Consider the following 20,819-nt stretch of genomic DNA (forward strand, 5'->3'; position numbering starts at 1 on the left):
TGTTATTGTGGGATCAAGGTTTCTGATAACTGAAGTACCTGTAGAAAGTCTTTAGAGTTCTTGCAGGAGTTTTTGTTCACTTTCATGTTTTTATGTTTTGATTTCATGTCTTTTATTTTGAAATTTAGTTCCTGTTTCATGTGGTTTCCTTGTCATGTTACTGTCATGTGACCCTCTTGTTTCACCATGTTTATTAGTCCTGACTTTTCATTGGTTTATGTTTATGAGTCTTGTTATCTTGTTACCCCAGTGTGTATTTAAACCCTCTAGTTTGCCATTGTACTTTGTCGAGTATTGTGGAAATGTAATGCTGTGTTCATGTTCTGTTTCGGTCAAGTCATGTCAAGTCAAAGTTCTGCCACTGACCACGAGCCAGCGCCCATGCTTGCCTCGTCAAGCCATGTTGTCTTGCCAAGTCAAGAAGCCACGTCTGACCCGCCATGCCAAGTCACCACATCTGACCCGCTATGCCAGTCCGCCTTGACCCCTGGGCCTCCGCCCCCCTGAAAGTACAGCATGCCACACTGTCTCGTCAGCCTCGCCATGCTGCCTTGTAAGCCTTGCCATGCCACGCTGTCTTGTTAGGCTCGTCATGCCACACTGCCTCATCAGGCCCTGCTCCACGGCTCACAACTGTCTCTTCAGGCCACGCTCCACCACCCTGGTCTCCTGTCCCCCACTGGATCTGCCCTGGTCTCCTGTCCTCCTGCCAGTTCTGCCCTAGTTGCCTGGTCCACCCTGGTTTCCGGGTCCTATGCCAGCTCCACCCTGGTCGTCTGGTCCGCCATGGTCTCCGTGTCTTCCACCAGCTCCGCCCTGGTCTCCGGGTCCTCCGCTAGCTCCATCCTGGTTGTCTGGACATCCTGGACTCCAGCATCCTCTAGTCCCCTGTGGTCTCTAACCCTATCTGGTCCCCTGGTTTCCCTGCCTCAAAGTCCATGTCCACCCCTGCCCCAAGGTCCAGGTCCGCCATTGCCTCAAGGAGCCAACCCCCCCCCCCCCCCACCCCCGCTCCCTACTGAACTTTAGTGTTTTTGTTCATGCATTGAGGGGGGATATGTCACATGTTTGTGTGTTTTTGTTCACTTTCATGTCTCCATGTTTTCATTTCATGTCTTTTATTTTGAAATTTAGTTCCTGTTTCATGTGGTTTCCTTGTCATGTGACTGTCATGTGACCCTCATTTTTCACCATGTTTATTAGTCCTGTCTTTTCATTGGTTGTCTTGTTATCTTGTTACCCCAGTCTACGTATTTAAACCCCCTTGTTGGAAGTGAAATGCTGTCTTCATGTTCTGTTTCGGTCATTATTCATGTCAAGTCAAGCCATGTCATGTCTAGTTTAGTTAATGCTCTGATTGATCTTTCAACATTAATATCCTTTCACTGCTTGCTGAGAGTAAAAGTTTGTTTTGACTCATTCTGTGTAATGTGAGTCCAAAGATGAGATCCACTTCTGTTCTTTACAGTCAGTCAGTCAAAAACAAAAAAAAGAAGAAACATTTAACTCTAAAAATAAGCCTTGCAACAACTGGTATACTACTTAATATGCACTAAACTAAAACACTTGTGAGACACTTGCTGAACTGCTGATATTCTTAAAGAGACAGTACCATTTTAGCGCTTGTTCTACATATCAATATAAATAATAAACGTAATAAAAATAAATAAAAATATTTATAGGCAATTTATAAAAAGCTTAAATGTGACAATTTAAAATTAAACATTAAATTAATAAAAAATAATATTTAATGTACCAATTTAGATGAAAGAGAATTGTTCATATGTGAGCAAAATAGACATAATAACTGAAATACACCCAAATTAATTGGAATCGAATACAAATTGTCATTGGTACTCCTCTTTGGTTTTGTGTCTATGAAGGGGTACTAGAGCCTTACTGATGGTGTTGTGGTGGTACTTAAGGCAAAAAAGGTTGAGAAACACTGCTCTAGAGCAGGGGTGTCAAACTTGGTTCCTTGAGGGCCATAGTCCATCAGAGTTTAGCTCCAGACCTAATTAAACACATCTGAAGCAGCTAATCAAGGTCTTCAAGAGTGCTTGAATATTACAAGGAGGCATTTTGGAGCAGGGTTGGAACTAAACTCTGCAGGGCTGTGGCCCTTCAGGAATCAAGTTTGACACCCCTGCTCTAGAGGGTTCCACCAGTATGATATCTGGGGTACACCAGATGGTGCCTTGAGAATCTTAATTTTAAACAATGTTCAACAGCAACTCACCTGTGTCTTTGCCCTCATAAAAGGTGCACTAATGTTGCAAGATTTCTCATATTTTCGCCTGTTCTCACCACGGCAGTCTATATGTATATCAGAGTTATCCTATAGAGAAAGGGGCAGAGAGTACAACCTGCTTTAACTTACAGTAAAAAAATTTTTATTGCTGGTGCTTTATCTAAGAGGTCATTGGAATCAATCAATCAATCAATCGTAAATAAACACAACAGAAAAGTTATTAAAGTGTTTTTGTACCTTCACTATAAGGCTTGAGAACTGCAGGTTTGGAGTGTAAGAGATGTTTAGCTTGGCTCCATAGGCATTCTCCCCTCTGTTTTCTAGATGCACATCAATTACCATCCTCCTCCTGGATCCCTCCATAATGCGTTCAGAAGGTTCTGCTAAAGTCTGACTCTGACATAACACGCTGCCTGAACGAAATGCCTGTGCACAGAACTGACTGTGGAACATTAGAGATGGCATAAGTGTGTGAATATTGTAAGTGTACAGTATTGTGCATGTGTTTCATCTCCTTGTAATCTTACTTGCGATTCATTAGATCAGTCTGAGATTGTAACACCAAGTCTGGGACACAATGGTCCTCTTCATCACATCCATTCCAGAAGGGAAGCTGGAGAAAATCAGAAAAAGCTCATGGCCTTTATATTTTTATAATAGATACAAATCAAAGTTTCATGACTATTTGAATGTACAACATTGTGCATTATGCACTGCTTATTGCAATGTTTGGTAATGCTATCATTCAATATTGGTGTTTAAGATAAAGCTTTCTTTGAGATACAGACACTCACCTGTGTTATCACAGTAGTTGGCCAGCTATCATCCAGAGCTGGGCCTTGGTCTGGGTCCAGCAAGCCTGTCTCTACAGTGAATATGATGGGCCTGGCATAGTCTGTAGTCTCCTGCATCAATATTAAAATACCATAAAAAGTAAACTTGAAGAATACAATCTTGTGCTTGTAATGCTAAAAAGTGACCTAAAATAAATTAGGAATGCTGAAATTTCAATGAAAAATTTGAATGTTGGTGTAAAGACTGTTGATGTTATGGCAGACTGGGATTTCAATGGTTTTAAATGTTGCTAAATGAAGTCTGATGATACTTTGGTGACCTGAGATCTAACCATGACGTGGAAGTAGATGTGGTCACAGGTCTCCTCTCCAGGAAGCAGTGTGAGATTCTGTGGCTGTTGCTGATCTGGGTCATCAAATACTGCTCGAGGATTAAAGCGCTTCTCCTCAATGAATGCACTGTATCTGACAGCTGAGAAAAGTGGAGGGAACACATTCTTAGTTCACACAAATAGTATGGTATATAATTGCTATGGAATGTTATGAAACAGTATTGAATATGGCTTCAGTTTGCTACATCACTACATGTAAGACACAGTGTCAACTTTATTTATGGCCATAAATGGACTGTACCATGTGCAGACTACAAAGAGATTTAGGAGCCACAAGAGGTGAAGCTGATGATGCTCTGGAGATCTGAGAGCAAGTTGGGAGTTTCTGAGCCTTCAGCAAAGACATAAAATCTAATCCTAGTACAAAAACCTTTCAAGAGGCACATGACCTGAATAACACTACTAAAGACTAAAACCTTTAAACCTAAAAAGATTTAAGCCTTGAGCAGTTAAAAGTCTATAACCTTCTATCTAAAATTAACAGACTTTGTTTTTTCAAATCTCTCTTCAAACTCTCCTACTTTCTCTCTTCAATACATTTTTGAAAATGTTCACCAAAAATGATACCTGTAGTCTTTAAAGAATAGTCTTTAACATATTCATAACCCTCCTCAGTACATGTGCAAATTAGACATTACATAGGCAAGAAAATTATAAGAAAAGACATGCCTCAAATTTATTCATTGTCCCCCATGTCCCCAGATGAATATAACGATGAAGATGTGTCATTTCTCTGTGACCATTACCTTAGTTTCACACCCGTGACATTTGTGATGGAGATGCTCTAGGTTTGTGAAGGTAAACTGAAAACAGTTGTGCTGCTCTGTGGTCCCACACACTCTAGCAACCTGACCTTCCAGTGTTCATGTCTTTCAAAACAAATAAAAGATCACGAGGCCTTGTCAAACTGCAGGTGGGCTATACACACTCAGTACGACACTAACTGGACTTCTGAGGGACTGAGGAGGTTAACGGTAATGCAGTATGTTAACACTCTGCCATGCTTTGCCGCTTCTACTTAGCAGCCGTGTTCAGGCACAATGCAGCATTACACGCAACGACTGTGCACTAAGTCTTATCTAATTTTCGTGAGAGCACTAATTCTAAGTGCAATTTTCGTGCCAGCGCAAAGCACAAGTGCCGTGGGCGGGAGTGTTTGCGTTATCTGTCAGTGTATGCATGCAAACTGTGGGTGTATTGTGTGTTAATTTGCTATTTTCATGAGAAATAGGTCACTGCTAAGACATTATAAAATCTAATTTGCAGTTTTAAGATTCTACCAGCAGGTTGTAATAAAGTTCATGTCCAAACTCTGAAAATATAGTGGAACATCAAATTATGTCCCTGACAATCAGAGCTGTTGCAGTCTTATGAAACAAACATTTAAGAGATTTGTGTTAATCATATTATTTTTATTATATTTTTCATTTAGTTTTGAAATGTAAAAATCAAAATATTTTTGATTTAAGTTTTTTCATGTTTCAATCTATAAATTTAATTGTTCAAAATCAAAATCGACCAGTTTAGTACGTGCAGAGACAATCACTATCACTATCACAATCACTACTAGCCATGATGAAAATTATGAATAATACTTATATTCCCTATAATTTAACAGAACATACATCCAAATCCTGACAGGAATAACATTTTCGCCAAACCCAATTGTGCCTAGACTTAGCACATGCTTCCACAAAATACCAAAACATAATGGCCATGTCCATTGACTTTGCGCTTATGACTTACGGCATAGTGCTGCGCTTAGCGATAGCTCTCTAAAAAACAGGGCCTAATACATGTGCGAGACTGATATGACTTCATCAAAAAACCAACTACAACATCCAAACCTTAACCTAGCCTGTGAATATGCAGCTGGTTGATGGTAAAAAAAATAAAATAAAAAAAAAACTCTCCAGCTGTCCACTGTTAAAATTATATCTGTTTTAATGATACTGTAACCAAGAGATATTCAAGTGAACTTGGAAGAGAAAATTGCTGCTTTCAAAGCATTTCCAGTTTCTTTATAAATGCCTGTTCTCCAAAGACATTTCCAATATGTAGTGTGTTTGGGTTAGAATAAGTGTTATGCCTGCCCTATTTTCCAGCCACTACTGTGCAGCAGTTCTTTGTTCAATCCAACAGAACAAGGGATTCACTGCACAAAGACCACAATGAGGTTATGTGCTGTAATGGACAAATGACCACCAAGTTCATACATAAGCAAAAACCTACAAAGACATGAAAATTAATCTTCGACAATGATATCACATGATCTGTGATTTATATTCCACACCATTTTATATGTCTCCAATTTCTGGGTCAGAAAAACAAATGACAGTATTGCTTCAATGTAATGTAGGAGTTCACAAACCTTTTTGGGAGCTGTACTCATATGATCGAAATTATTTTCTTAAAGTAACCCTGTTAAAGGTTAAGTAATGTTAACCTTTCAAAATATAATGAATTATTTTTTTGTTTTTTTCATGTTTCCATGTTCACTTGTTAAACATTTGTCATTTTTCTTATTCTTATTATAATAATTATAGGAATAGTTCACCCAAAAATGAAAATTCGCTCATCATTTACTCATGAGAGAATTTTCATTTTTGTGTGAACTATCCTTATAAAGTTGATGATATATATATTTTTTTTATGTGAAAAGACTTTCTCCTGTGTCAGCTTAATAAGCAGAGACAACTATAAGTAAGACTGTTAGTTCAACCGATGGCAGACAGAGGGTGTATTCGAAAAACTGTTGAAGCATTTTTTGTAAATCTGTTTGGTGATGCTAGTGTCACAGAAATTACACACTTCAGCTTCAATTAACTTTTTTAACTTTTTTATTATTATTATCATATTTCTACCACAATCTCTTTATTTATTTTTTGCAGACTTTTTTGCAGTTCGCTTCTCTTGGGATTTGTGAACCCCCATTTTGGAAACCCTGCTGTAAATTCTTGGCAGTAGTATTTGAAATCTTAACAATGAAACTTATTTATTGTGAGTGACTTTGACAACTGACCTATTTCCTGTGAGGCTCTGATATGAGTCCGGGCTGTGACATTTAGACATACAATAGCCGACATGCAAGTCACATCCTTTCCTCCTCTCCGACAGTCTTTATTGAATATATTGATCTTGCTGGGCTCAAATCGAACAGTGGCATGGATGCGGACAACACTTTGAGACCTGCAACACAACAAATAAAGGTATATTATAGGCATTTAAAAACAAACAAACAGTGGAAAGTACAAGAACCAAAGATATTGAGCTTTTGACCCACCAAAGAAGTACAGCTGCTCCAAGGGACCCCACAGCCAGATCCACCAGGCCATCTCCATTCATATCCATCTTGCCATGGATACTGCGACCAAAGTACTGCAGACCAGGGGCCAGCTGAATTGCACCAATCCTCTGAGAGAGAGAGAGAGAGAGAGAGAGCACAGAAAAAGAGGTCTTCATCCTCTCAGCCCAAATTTATTTTGCCATAATTAACTATTCATGGCAAACACACCCACACTAATTAACAAGAGAGAACCCATAAAGAATGCCCAACTGGATGCCTATTTTGTGGTACCTGTTTGTATTTCCTCAGTATTCTATTGCGTTGGCTGTGGTAGATATAAATGGCCCCTTTATGGTCATCCTCCAGTGGAGCCCCCACCACCACATCATTAAATGAATCTCCATTAAGATCAGGCACGGGGGCCAGTGCTGAGCCGAAACGGGCATTCTGGCCTTGATCTAAGATCTCCAGCGTGCCCTCCAGTATGAAACGAGGCTGATGGGGAAACAAGCGTTAAGAGCTGCCATGAGGTAAACAAAACACAACGGAAGCATGAAGTTACAGCACGTTGTAATCAAAGCTCCATAAAAGTTGATGGTGCTGCATGTACACCACATTTGGCAGAGGCTGAGAATAAACAAAGGAGCTTTACAATGCAACAATGTGTAGACATCATTCCCTTAATAAAAGCACATGGCCCCACAACATCTCTGAAAATGCAGTATGACAAGTACTGTCTCTTGGTTCTGACTGCATGCTCTATGATGTACTATGGTACTTTGGTTGTCTAAGTAGGAAACTAGTGTATAATCCTATCTCTATACAACTGGATGCTTTTTTAACCCATAATCCAATGCTGACCTCTTTCTTTTGCTTAAAATTAAAGTCTTAATTTGAAAGCTTAATTGGGGTATTTTACATTACATTTTACATTTTGCTGTTGGACAAATACATTCAATGCAAATTTTAATGACGAACTGAAATTTCCCAAAATGTATTTCAAATGCCTAAAAAGAAATAAAAATAAAAATAAAAAAAATGCTAAAAAGAGACTGGAGCACTACTGTTGTATGATTTTGAAAATTAAATGCAGAATCACAATACACTTGCAACATACAAACATTATAAAATATTTATATAGTATAAAATAGTCGTAGACATATCAATCAATCAATCAATCATTTTATTATAAAGCACAAGAAATACAAAAGCAATTGACCACTGTTCTGTACAGAAATTACAGTTTTCTGAATTGCTAAAACAATAAACCCCATTCTCTGAACCAAATTCTCAGTGGTTTAAACCCATTTGTCGAATCAATCACTCTTGAACTACACAATGTTGTCTTTTTGTTTTGGTAATGGATGCTGATGCAATCCCACATGAATTTATCTTCATAGATGAGGCTGGGTTTAACCTGATAAAAGTAAGAAGAGGGAGAAACATCATTGGCCACAGAGATATTTTGAATATCCCGGGCCAACATGGTGGTAACATCACAATGTGCACTGCAATCACACAGAATGGGGTCCTCCACCGCCATGCCAACTTAGGACCTTACAACATAGCCCACATACTCACATTTTTAGACAAACTACACACCATCATCACAGCAGAAGACCAAATGGATGCAGAGCAGATAAGATACATTGTCATCTGGGACAATGTATCTTTCCACCAATCTGCTCTGGTCCAAAACTGGTTTCATTAGCATCCACAATTTTCACTCCAATACCTCAACACCACTGAGGAGGTTTTTTCAGCATGGCGGTGGAAGATTTACAATCTCCAGCCCTATGTCAGGATACCCCTCATTCAAGCCATGGAGAAGGCCTGCAACCTAATTGCAGTCATTCAGGGTCTGAGCAAGGATGAATTCACCATTCAAGAAGATTCTTCCCTCGCTGTCTTGCGAGAGAGGACATAGCCTGTGATGTGGACAAAGTGCTATGGCCAGATCCAGCCAGGCGAAAAGATGATGCTTTCTTTTTTGTCTCCACAAATGTTTTTGCTGTGTTTATGCAGGGTTGGGAGGGTTACTTTTGAAATGTATTCCACTAAAGATTACAGAATACATGTTGTAAAATATAATTTGTAACGTATTCCGTTAAATTACTCAAGGTCAGTAACGTATTCTAAATACTGTGGATTACTTCTTCAGCACTGGTAGATTTTTTCACTTGTTTTGACTATAAAAACTCTGCCAGTACAGTAAGACAATATACACATGTTAAAAATACATTCTCTGAAAAACCTAAATATCTTATGCAATGTTGCTTCTAAAACAAGATAAATCAAACTGATCTTCTTTTAAGGATTTTCAGATATTTTTACAGGAAAACAATACAAAAATTATTATCAAGAATACGATTTTTGCCCTAATATCAAAGGTCTTACTAGAAAAAAGAAATTATGATCCAACGTGAATTTTCTTGATAAAAAAATAAGATAGTGCCTGGTAATATGTGCATGTAAAATGTCTAGAAACAGCATTTTAGCTTAACGTAAAGATGACAATTTACACAAGGTTTATTTCTATTTCTTGTGCTCCAAACTTACTTCAAAGTGACTTTTCTGTCTGCTCATATGAATGTAACACATCACAAGAAAGTGCTTCACCGCTGTTCAAATGCTCTTTGGATCGCATCATTTATATGTATAAATGTTTTCCATCTGAAAGGACTAAATATTAAATGAAACAAATGACAATAAAATGCAAAGTAATCTCTTCAGTAATCAAAATACTTTTTGAATGTAACTGTATTCTAAAAACCAATTATTTAAATTATAACTGTAGTGGAATACAGTTACTTATATTTTGTATTTTAAATATGTAATCCCATTACATGTATTTCTTTACTCCCCACCCCTGTGTTTATGTACTATATTATTGTGGCAGCAGGGGCGTGGTCAAGCATCTCTCTGGAGAGAGAGAAAGCGGTAAGGGTGCTTACACCTCAGCTAAATTATGTCTAACACCTGTCTCTAATTTCAGTGAGCACGGGGAGAGCAGCATAAAAGAGCCACACCGCCAGTAGATGTGGTGAGAGAGAGACTGGTGTAAGAAAGGCCATGATGTGACATTCTGTTATATGAGTAGTGTATTGAACTGGAAGTGTTTAAGTAAATGTTTGCCTGTAAAACCGACGAGTGTGAACTGTAAGAGTCAGAGTGCAAGATTAAAACTCCAACCTGAACCAGGAAATCTGCTTCTCGCCTCCTCCTTTCCACTAAGTAGTGTTACACTGGTGCCGAAACCCAGGAAAAGGTTTGAAGATGGACAGAAGTCGCCCCGTAGAGTCCTCCCAGTTGGCTGAGATCCTCCAAGCCCTCGCTGGCTTACATTGGAACTACCAGCAAACCCTGCTTGAGCTCCGGCAAGATCAAGACCGCCGGTTTGTGGAGCTCATGCGCGCTCAAGCAGAGGACCGACAGGCGATCCGGAGCCACCTCAGCCAGGAGGCATCCCCAGCCGCGACCCTGGACACCCACACGCTGTTACCCCCGCCTGCGCTACAGAAGATGGGGACAGCAGGCGACCCAGTGGCGTTCCTGGACCTGTTCGAACGCGCCGCCGAGATCTGGGGCTGGCCGCTCAGCCAGTGGGCGGCCCGACTCATCCCGCTACTGTCCGGGGAAGCCCAGCTCGCGGCTCAACAACTGCCAGCGATGAGCCTCCTGGCTTACGGACACTTAAAGAAAGCCATCCTGCAACGGGTTGGTTGGAGTCCAGAAGAAAGTCGTCAATTCTTCCGGAGCCTGAAGCTGGAGAGCTTCGACCACCCATTTGCCTTCGCCCAACGGCTCCGCGACGCCTGCCGAAGATGGTTGCAAGCGGGAGATCACGGCGTCGACGGGATCATCGACCAGGTGGTACTGGAGCAATTAATACATCGACTGCCGAAAGGGGCAGCGGAGTGGGTCCAGTGCCACCACCCGGCGTCGCTGGAGGAAGCCGTCCGGCTTGTGGAGGACCACATGGCGGCGATCCCGAGGGTGGAAGAGCCCTCCTACTCTCTCTCTCCTCCCCGTCTCATTCCCCTCCCCTCTCTCCTCTCGTTCTGCTCTCTCCCCAGGGCCCGTTCCTGCCCCATGCAGATGAGGAGGACTTCAAACACCGAGACCAGTTCCCCGGGTGTGGGAGGCGACACCTTCCCCTACCCCGATGCCCCACTGCGCCTGGGCCAGCCTGCTGGAGGTGCGGGGACCCGGACCACTTCCGGGATCAGTGCCCTCTGATGGAGCTGGGGACGGTGGTGCAGGTCTCTGACCTCCCACAGGCTGCCCCCAACCGGGCCGGAGCGTACCGAATACCGGTAAGTGTCAAGGGGGGTACTCTCCAAGCGTTGGTGGACACCGGGTGCAATCAAACCACTATCCACCAACGCTTGGTTCAACCTGAGGCTTCGGGCACAACTAAAACGGTGAGGGTGAAATGTGTGCACAGGGTTATTCACAAGTATCCGGTGGTGACCCTGACGATTAAATTCCGGGGGAAAAAGCATAGAGTGGAGGCCACGGTTAGTTCCCGCCTCACCCATCCGCTTATTTTGGGGACTGATTGGCCTGACTTTAGAGTTTTATTAAAGGGAATTTGTGCGGATGGGTCCTGTATGAAATTAGGGAGATGTGCAATGTGCGATGCTCTGGCAGGGGAGGCGGAGCCGGGGCCATCCTCGACAGCTCCACATCATAATGACGAGAGAGGGGGAGAGGATGCAGCCCCTCCCCTTCTCAGGGAATTCCCTGAGGGGGATTTCCCTTTGGAGCAGTCACGAGACGAAACCCTCAAACACGCCTTCGACCAAGTCAGAGTCATCGACAGTCAACGACTCCAGCCTGACATTGCCCTTTCATACCCCTATTTTGTGATTATAAATGAGTGGTTGTATAGAGTGTCACACGACACTCAGACTAAAGAGGATACAACTCAACTTTTGATTCCACGGAGCTGTCGGGAAATGGTATTCCAGGCGGCTCATTATAATCCCATGGCGGGTCACTTAGGAGAAAGGAAAACACTGAACCGTCTAATAGCCTGCTTCTATTGGCCGGGCATTGGCGGCGATGTCCACAGGTGGTGTGCGGCATGCCACGAATGCCAGCTGGTTAACCCACCGGCCACCCCAAAAGCGCCATTGCGCCCTCTTCCCTTGATCGAGGTCCCCTTTGAGAGAATTGGAATGGACCTCGTCGGGCCATTAGAATGGTCAGCACGCAGACATCACTTTGTATTGGTCCTAGTGGACTATGCAACGCGGTATCCGGAAGCAGTGCCTCTTCGCAACATCTCAGCATGCAGTGTTGCGGAGGCACTCTTCAAAATAATCTCCCGGGTGAAGATTCCGAAAGAAATCCTCACTGATCAGGGCACAACGTTTATGTCACGGACACTACGCGAGCTGTACGAATTGTTGAGTATTAAATCAATTCGCACCAGCGTGTACCATCCTCAAACGGATGGCCTGGTGGAATGATTTAATAAAACCCTCAAAAACATGATTCGTAAGTTCGTGCACGACGATGCTAGAAATTGGGATAAATGGCTCGACCCCGTTATTTGCAGTACGAGAGGTCCTGCAAGCCTCCACTGGCTTCTCCCCATTCGAGCTACTGTATGGGCGACGCTCACGCGGTGTGCTTGATGTATTGCGAGAGGCCTGGGAGGAGGGACCTTCAAACAGTAAAAATGAAATTCAATACGTTCTTGATCTTAGAGCTAAACTCCACACTTTGGGGCAGCTAACACAGGAGAATTTGCTCCAAGCTCAAGAATGACAGTGCCGACTGTATGACAGGGGAACTCAGCTAAGGGAATTTGCACTGGGAGATAAAATGCTTGTATTGCTTCCCATATCGAGCTCTAAATTACTCGCCAAGTGACAAGGACCCTTTGAGGTCACACGACGAGTGGGAGATCTTGATTATGAGGTTAAACGAACCGATAGAGGGGGCGCACGTCAAATATACCACCTCAATCTCCTGAAATTGTGGAGGGAGGCGGTCCCTGTGACGTTGGCTACGGAAGTTCCCGAGAAGGTGGAGCTTGGACCGGAGGTGAGTTCAAACATAAACAGTTCACCCCGGTCATTTGCGGAGACCACCTCTCACCGAGTCAACTCGTGGAGGTTGCTAGGTTGCAACAGGAGTTTGCGGATGTGTTCTCCCCTCTACCGGGGCGTACAAACCTCATTCAGAACCACATCGAGACCGAGCCGGGGGTCGTGGTACGTAGCCACCCCTACCGATTACCCGAACGCAAGAAGAAAATTGTTTGGGAAGAATTGGATGTAATGCTCGATATGGGGGTAATAGAAGAATCCCACAGCGGTTAGTCTAGCCCAGTTGTTCTAGTGCCTAAGAGCAACGGGTCTGTACGGTTCTGTGTGGATTATAGGAAAGTCAACGCGGTGTCTAAATTTGATGCGTATCCAATGCCATGCGTTGATGAGTTTCTCGATCGGTTGGGCACTGCTTGATTTTATTCGACATTGGACTTGACGAAGGGTTAATGGCAAATCCCCTTGACACCAATTTCCCGTGAAAAAACTGCCTTCTCCACACCGTTTGGATTACACCACTTTGTGACACTTCCGTTCGGTTTGTTTGGAGCCCCGGCTATGTTTCAGTGTCTCATGGACCGAATCCTCAGACCGCATTCAGCTTACGCCGCTGCCTATTTAGATGACATCATCATTTACAGCAATGACTGGCAGCGGCACATGCAACATCTGAGGGCGGTTCTGAGATTGCTGCGCCGAGCGGGACTCACAGCAAACCCAAAGAAGTGCATGATTGGACGGGTGGAGGTACGGTATCTGGGGTTCCACTTGGGCCACGGGCAGGTGTGTCCCCAAATTGACAAGACAGCAGCGATTGCGACCTGCCCGAGGCCCAAGACCAAAAGGGGGGTGAGACAGTTCCTGGGGCTGGCTGGCTATTATAGAAGGTTTGTGCCTAATTATTCGGACGTCACCAGCCTGCTGACTGATCTCACTAAACAGACCCGGTCCAGTGGACGGAGCAGTGTCAGAGGGCGTTCATGCAAGTTAAAGCCGCACTTTGCAGGGGGCCACTTTTACATTCACCTGATTTCTCTCTCCCTTTTGTTTTACAGACAGATGCTTCAGACAGGGGGCTGGGGGCCGTACTCTTGCAGGTGGTGGAGGGGGAGGAGCGCCCGGTGCTGTACATTAGCCGTAAGCTCTCGTTGAGGGAAACTAAGTACAGCAAAAAAGTTTTCCGTGGAAAAGGAGTGTCTCGCCATCAAGTGGGCGGTCCTCACTCTCCATTACTACCTGTTGGGGTGGGCCTTCACCCTCTGTTCCGATCACGCCCCGCTCCAGTGGCTCCACCACATGAAAGATACCAATGCGCGGATCACCCGTTGGTACCTGGCTCTTCAGCCGTTTAAGTTCAAGGTGATCCACAGACCGGGAGCGCAGATGGCTGTCGCCGACTTCCTTTCCAGGAATGGGGGGAGTGGTAGGCAGGCCGGATGCCTCCCCGGCCTGAGTCGGGGAGTGGGGATATGTGGCAGCGGGGGCGTGGTCAAGCATCTCTCCGGAGAGAGAGAAAGCGGTAAGGGTGCTTACACCTGAGCTAAATTATGTCTAACAACTGTCTCTAATTTCAGTGAACACGGGGAGAGCGGCATAAAAGAGCCACACCACCAGTAGACGCGGTGAGAGAGAGACTGGCGCAAGAAAGGCCACGACGTGACATTCTGTTATATGACTAGTGTATTGAACTGGAAGTGTTTAAGTAAATGTTTGCCTGTAAAACCGACAAGTGTGAACTGTAAGAGTCAGAGTGCAAGATTAAAACTCCTACCTGAACCAGGAAATCTGCTTCTCGCCTCCTCCTTTCCACTAAGTAGTGTTACAATTATATTTAGAATATGTTCTGTTCTGATTTTCAGTGCAAAATGCAACCTTTGGAAATGCATGGATGTATTGACTGATTTTACAATGTGGAGAGAAATAAATATTTTCATATCTCTGAAAAAATCAAACCCAGACTATATCATTAGAAAAGTAGAAATGTTAAAAGTGTTTTAGATTGAGCACAGCAGTGTGTAACTGGTTCAAACAGAATCAGATCGCATGAACCATGTATGTGCCATACAGTGTCAAAATTGGGTTTTTTTAAATTATTGTATAGTTTTGAATGAAGTGTTTCATTTAGCAAAAGATCTGAGGTGTTCTGCTACTTGTGTGTGTGGTTGTGTGAATTGTGTGTAGTGTTTTGACAAAATGAGCCCGGTTTTCAAAATTGTGCAATCATAAAAAGCTGTAAGATTTGGACTACTGTATTTTTAGAGTATACAAGGGCTGAATATACAGACATTCAATACTGTATTACTATATTCACTGTACTAAGTTGTGATTACTATACTTTTGTTTTTACTGTAATTGCAAAATGTGTTTACCTGTACTATATACAATACACTATATATGGCCAAAAGTTTGTGGACACCATATTGCTTGATGAACATTTGATTTCAAAACCTTAGGCATCAATTTCCCCTTTGATGTAATAACAGCTTCCACTCATTTGGGAAGGCTTTCCACTATACTGTATGTAGTAACATGGCTGCAGGGATTTGCTCTCATTCAGACTCAAGGCTATCAGTGAGGTCAGGAACTGATGTTGGTCGATGGGGCCTGACTTACAGTTGCTGTTCCAGTTCACCCCAAAAGTGATCAGTGGGGTTCAGGTCTGGGCTTTGTGCAAGCCAGTCAATTTCTTTCACGCCAGACACACCTCACTTTTTTCACAGGGGCACTGTCATGCTGGAACAGAAAACGGCTATCCCCAAACAGTTGCCACAAATTTGAAAGCACACAAAGCCCAAGCCATTAAACAAAGAAACATTAAGATTTTTCTTTACTGGATTTAATGGAGTAACCAAATTCGTTAATTAGAAGGGGGTGTCCACAAACCTTTGGCCATATAGTGTACATGCCCTTTACGTTGTGTTCTCCATTTTTTGATGTAGTGACTTATGAATGCTCTGTAGTGTTTATATATTGACTGGCTTTGTGTATGATCTGAGAGCATTGTTTGATTTTGAGCACAGATTAAATGGTTTTGAGGCGATTGTTTGATTTTGCCAAAAGAGTCAGAAGTTTTGTGAATGTAGTTTGAAGATTTGGTTTTGTGTTTAAAGTTGTGAGAAAATGGGTGAAAGTTTCAAGAAATGTGTCTTAGCAACTGTGAAAAAGTGTAAACACAAAACAACACACAATACATTCTACGGTTGATTATAAGCCAGGTCAAAGAAATAAGTCTTTAGCTTTGACTTAAATTCAAATATTGTGAAAGCCATTCTGATGAACACAGGTAGGCTGTTCCATAGCTTTGGGCCATCTATGGCAAAAGCATGGTCGCCCTTGAGCTTTAGTCTTGACCAGGGAACCAACAACAGTATCTAAACAGATGACCTTAGACATCTAACAGGTTTGTTTATACACAATAGACCAGAAAGATAAGCAGGTGGCAGACCATGTAAAGACTTGATAACAAAAAGCAAAATTTTAAAATAAATTCTATTACAGACTAGCAACCAATGCAGAGAAATTAAAATTGGAATAATATGTTCACGTTTGTGTATGCGAGTCACTAGTCTGGTGACAGCATTCTGGACCATTTGCAAAAGAGATGATTGGCTTATTCCTATGTAAAGAGAGTTACAGTAGTCAAGTTGAGATGAAATAAAAGCATGAATAACTCTCTCAAACTCTGTAAATGAAAGAAAAGTCTTAACTTTAGCCAAAAGTCTTAAATGGAAAAAACCTGTCTTGACTACTCCATTTATTTGTTTGTCAAACTTACTGTAAGTGCAGAGTAAAATAGAACACCCACGTTTTTCAAAGAGGGTTTAAAATAGGAACCAAATTACAGAGGTTGAGGCTGATACTGCCTGAAACACAATGATAGGGCCCAAACACAATGATCACAGTTTTGTTCTCATTAAGGTTTAAAAAATGTAAGGAAATACAAGATTTAATATCAGACAAGCAGGTGGTAAATAAGGATTCTAAATCATTCTTTTCATTAAGTTTCAATGGCAGATAAATTAAGTGTTGAATGCATAGCAGTGAAAAGACACTCCATGTTTCTTAAAAATAGATCCTAGAGGAAACATGTAAAGTGAAAACAAAATCGGAGCAAGAATGAAGCCTCGAGGGACCCTAAAGATAGGAGCTTCAGAAGATGAAAAACCACCAGTAGAGACTGAGAAACTTCTATCACTCTAATAAGATTTAAACCAGGGCATGTCCTTAAATGGCCACACATTGTTCAAGGGGAGAAATAAGGATACTGTGGTCTACAGTATCAAACGCTGCACTTAAGTCTAAAAGCAGAAGTATTACGGAATACCCAGAGTCAACAGATTACAAAATATTTTAAAACTTTTAAAAGTGCGGACTCAGTACTATGATGTGTTCTAAACCCAGACTGAAATATTTCAAGAGTACCATTTATCTCCAAAAAATTCTGCAATTGAAGGAGAACGATTTTCTCTAAAATGTTAGAAATAAAAGGTAAATTAGAAATAGGTCTAAAATGAGATAAGACTGTTGAGTCAAGATTTGGCTTTTTACGTAAACAGGGGTATAAGAAGCATAAACATTCACCATTACAGTGAGCAAGTTCATACTAAACCAGACTACCAATGTCAAATGCAAAAATTGCTCCTGTATTATCACTTAAGCAGAAAGAATCTATATAGAAGGTGACAACAGTGAGAAGGCATTTGTGGCTCTGAAAACAATTAGTCTCGAATAGATGGAAAATCTGAGGGAAAGGTGTAATTTCTCAAAGCCAAGATGTCAGCCAAGTATTCGGGAGAGTAATTAGCTATGAACATTACTTCTAAACTCCATCTCTCTCTCTCTCTCTCTCTCTCTCTCTCTCTCTCTCTCTCTCTCTCACTGAAAATATATGCTTAGATAACAGACACATGAAATCAGTTGTTTTCTTAGCCTTCCAAAAGCAGAATCAGATTACAAGAGAAGAGAAGAGCTAAAGGCCTATAAACTATGACCATTATGCCTGTACAGATTTTCCCTTCCTCTGTTCACTCAATAAAATAAAAATATGAATTTATTTAAATTTCATAACAAATTTCCATCAAATTGAAAAGACTCATCCGTAACTAAATAAATGGTTTATTAATTTAGTTTTCTTAAAGATTACACACTGCAATTTCATGGAAATTTGTTATGAAATAAAAACAACCCTAAAACAACTGTAAAAATGACAATTTAAAAAACTTTACAGCTCAAATAATACACAAGTTTTAAAATAAGATTTAATGCAAGTGCTTTTATACAATTTTAAGCTTCACATTTCTGTTTAAACCCTCCAAAACATGACTTTCATTGCCCCCATTCACTTCCATTGTAAGTGCCTCACTGTAACCTTGGTTTTTGCTTTTTTTTAAAGAAAAGGAGGGACGAGTTGAAATAAATTTTTGTGGTAATCAACATTATGCCACAAATGCTGTTGATTGAGCTTAAATTGTATTGAACCCGGAATATTCCTTTAATATGTTACCTATTGTACCACCTGAGCAGGTTTTCAGGGTTTGCAGATAATCAGTACAGTAAATAGAATAATGAAATCAACCATGACAAATTAATTCAGCAAAAGACGACCAGCAATGGTGATACAATCACTGTTAGGCTGCCGAGGAATTATACAGATTGTGGCCCCCTGGTTGAGGCAGCAAGAAAATGGCTAATAAGTCCTAAATTAATAAAGATGGAGGTCGGGCCTGCTCTGCTTTATACACAATATTGTTCTTGCATGTGATCCACCTTTTTCCATTTATTGGAGCAGCTCTGCGAGTTTCACATAATTACAAGGGGGAACATATTTTCTTACTTAGTTCACCCTCTACCGCTCTCTGATAAGAGATATAGCAGGTGGCAAAAGTCTGTGACTGTTGTATTTATGAGAGGCCATTAATGAGAAAGTGCATATATGCACCTCTTTTGAACTTGGTTCCCTCACTCTTAAGACATGAGAAAACAGCTGTAGTGTTGCAGTCTGTGGCATGCAGAGAAATAAACAGGACATGATTTAATCTAAAGTCACTTACCATGCTGTTTACCAGAAAATACTAAAGGATTGAGAATGAACACCTCAATTTATATTTCATTTAAAGAATTGCAGATATAATCCAAGAAAGCAGATATAATCAGTGATGCCTTTGTCTATCACTATTGGATAGCATTAGAATGGTGGATAGAGGTGTCTTTACCTGCTCTGTCACTTTGTAAATGTAGACTTTGCCTTTCTCCCATCCTCCACTGAAGAACATTGGGGCAGCCACCAACAGGTTATCTGTTATTCCATCATCATCGATGTCAACTGGAGCAATCTCACTGCCATAGTATGATCCTATCTGCACAAACACAGAGATCCATTAAGTCAATACTGTTTTCTACTGATGCACAAAGAAAGAGAGGCCTGCAAAACACATTATATAGACATGAAAATGTTGATGTAAATACAGTTGTTTACACATTTAAAAACACATAACAAATTGCCAATGCTCTTAGATAATGACAACCAACAAATGTGAACTAATAATCTTACTAGAGATTTGATGCGCAAAGCACCTCCTTTAAAAATGACATTGTTCAAATTCTATGCATTTTGCTTGTAAGAGCAAATGTATCTGCATGTTCTTAGACTGTGATGGGAAGCACATGGATTATGTGGGTTTGGAGTCTAGACAGTCCACTTATTTCAAAAGAATGGAGGGAGAGATCCTTAATCAAAAACACAATCACAGTTGATCACAACTTCTTGCAAAGTATGAATATGAACAGGAACATATTGAAGAATTAAAAGCAGCAGAATGCTTTGAGGAATATTGTGAACTGTATGTGTACAAATTGGTGGGCGTACATAAAATAGTGTGCTGCATGTCTGTGTTAAAGTGCATGTTTGAAAGTATGATCAAATCCAGTGCATTACCTGCTGTCCCTTCAGTGAATGTAATATAGTAAGCTCTCCGGTATTTTTCAGGGTGAATACGATGACCTTGCCTGTGTGGTTAAACCGTGGAGCCCCTGCGACATATAACTGACCACTGAGAGCTGACACTACAGAGGTCACTGTGTAACCTAAAAGAACAAAATAATAATAATAAAAAAAAATTTAAAAGATCTAAAAATCCAATTAAACCAGAAATTTAAAACCTGATCTAGTTCTAACTCTATACTTACAAAGCAACAATTTCAGAGGTAGAATCTTTTATTGTAATAATATTAACTAATATATATATATATATATATATATATATATATATATATATATATATATATATATATATATATATATATATATATATATATATATACACACACACACACACACACACACACACACACACACACACACACAGGCAGCCAGTAGTTTGGAATAATGTACAGATTTAACTGTTTTGGAAGGTAATTTGTACTTTAATTCACCAAAGTGTCATTCAACTGATCACAAAGTATATTCAGGACATTACTGATGTAAAAAAACAGCACCATCACTATTTGAAAAAATTCATTTTTGTTCAAACCTAGACAGGCCCCATTTCCAGCAGCCATCACTCCAACACCTCATCCTTGAGTATTCATGCTAAATTGCTAATTTGGTACTAGAAAATCACTTGCCATTATATCAAACACAGTTGAAAGCTTTTTGGTTCGTTAAATGAAGCTTAACATTGTCTTAACATTTTTTGATGATAACTCTTTGAAGTAAAAAATTTTTTCAAATTGTAATAGTTATTTTTCATGTTATTAATGTCCTGACTATTCATTGTGACCAGTTTCTTTCCATAAGAGCAAAATCTGTACATTATTACAAACTTTTGGCTGCCAGTTTATATAATATATATATATATATATATATATATATATATATATATATATATATATATATATAGCGCTGTAAAATGTAATTTGTAAGGTATTCCGTTAAATTACTCAAGGTCTGTAACGTATTCTAAATACTTTGGATTACTTCTTCAGCACTGGTAGATTTTTTCACTTGTTTTGACTATAAAAACTCTGCCAGAACAG

The 20,819-nt window shown here is 40.8% G+C and overlaps 1 protein-coding gene across 3 annotated transcripts in view; it reads right to left on the reverse strand.

Annotated features, from left to right (window-relative positions):
• The window catches only part of LOC127443684 (integrin alpha-11-like), a 106,838-nt gene that overhangs the window by 29,537 nt on the left and 56,482 nt on the right, over positions 1-20,819 (reverse strand). For 2 of the 3 annotated variants that reach the window (XM_051702470.1, XM_051702487.1), the window contains 10 exons: positions 19,720-19,868; positions 18,998-19,141; positions 7,015-7,218; positions 6,721-6,851; positions 6,460-6,626; positions 3,366-3,517; positions 3,046-3,156; positions 2,779-2,864; positions 2,489-2,693; positions 2,240-2,338 (listed from right to left, as the gene is read on the reverse strand). In XM_051702470.1, coding sequence (XP_051558430.1) covers positions 2,240-2,338; positions 2,489-2,693; positions 2,779-2,864; positions 3,046-3,156; positions 3,366-3,517; positions 6,460-6,626; positions 6,721-6,851; positions 7,015-7,218; positions 18,998-19,141; positions 19,720-19,868 — 1,448 coding nt within the window. The remainder of the gene's footprint in view (positions 1-2,239; positions 2,339-2,488; positions 2,694-2,778; positions 2,865-3,045; positions 3,157-3,365; positions 3,518-6,459; positions 6,627-6,720; positions 6,852-7,014; positions 7,219-18,997; positions 19,142-19,719; positions 19,869-20,819) is intronic. The other variant, XM_051702478.1, reaches the window with a different exon arrangement.

The sequence above is a fragment of the Myxocyprinus asiaticus genome, chromosome 1 (assembly GCF_019703515.2).
Source record: "Myxocyprinus asiaticus isolate MX2 ecotype Aquarium Trade chromosome 1, UBuf_Myxa_2, whole genome shotgun sequence".
Taxonomy (NCBI): Eukaryota; Metazoa; Chordata; class Actinopteri; order Cypriniformes; family Catostomidae; genus Myxocyprinus; species Myxocyprinus asiaticus.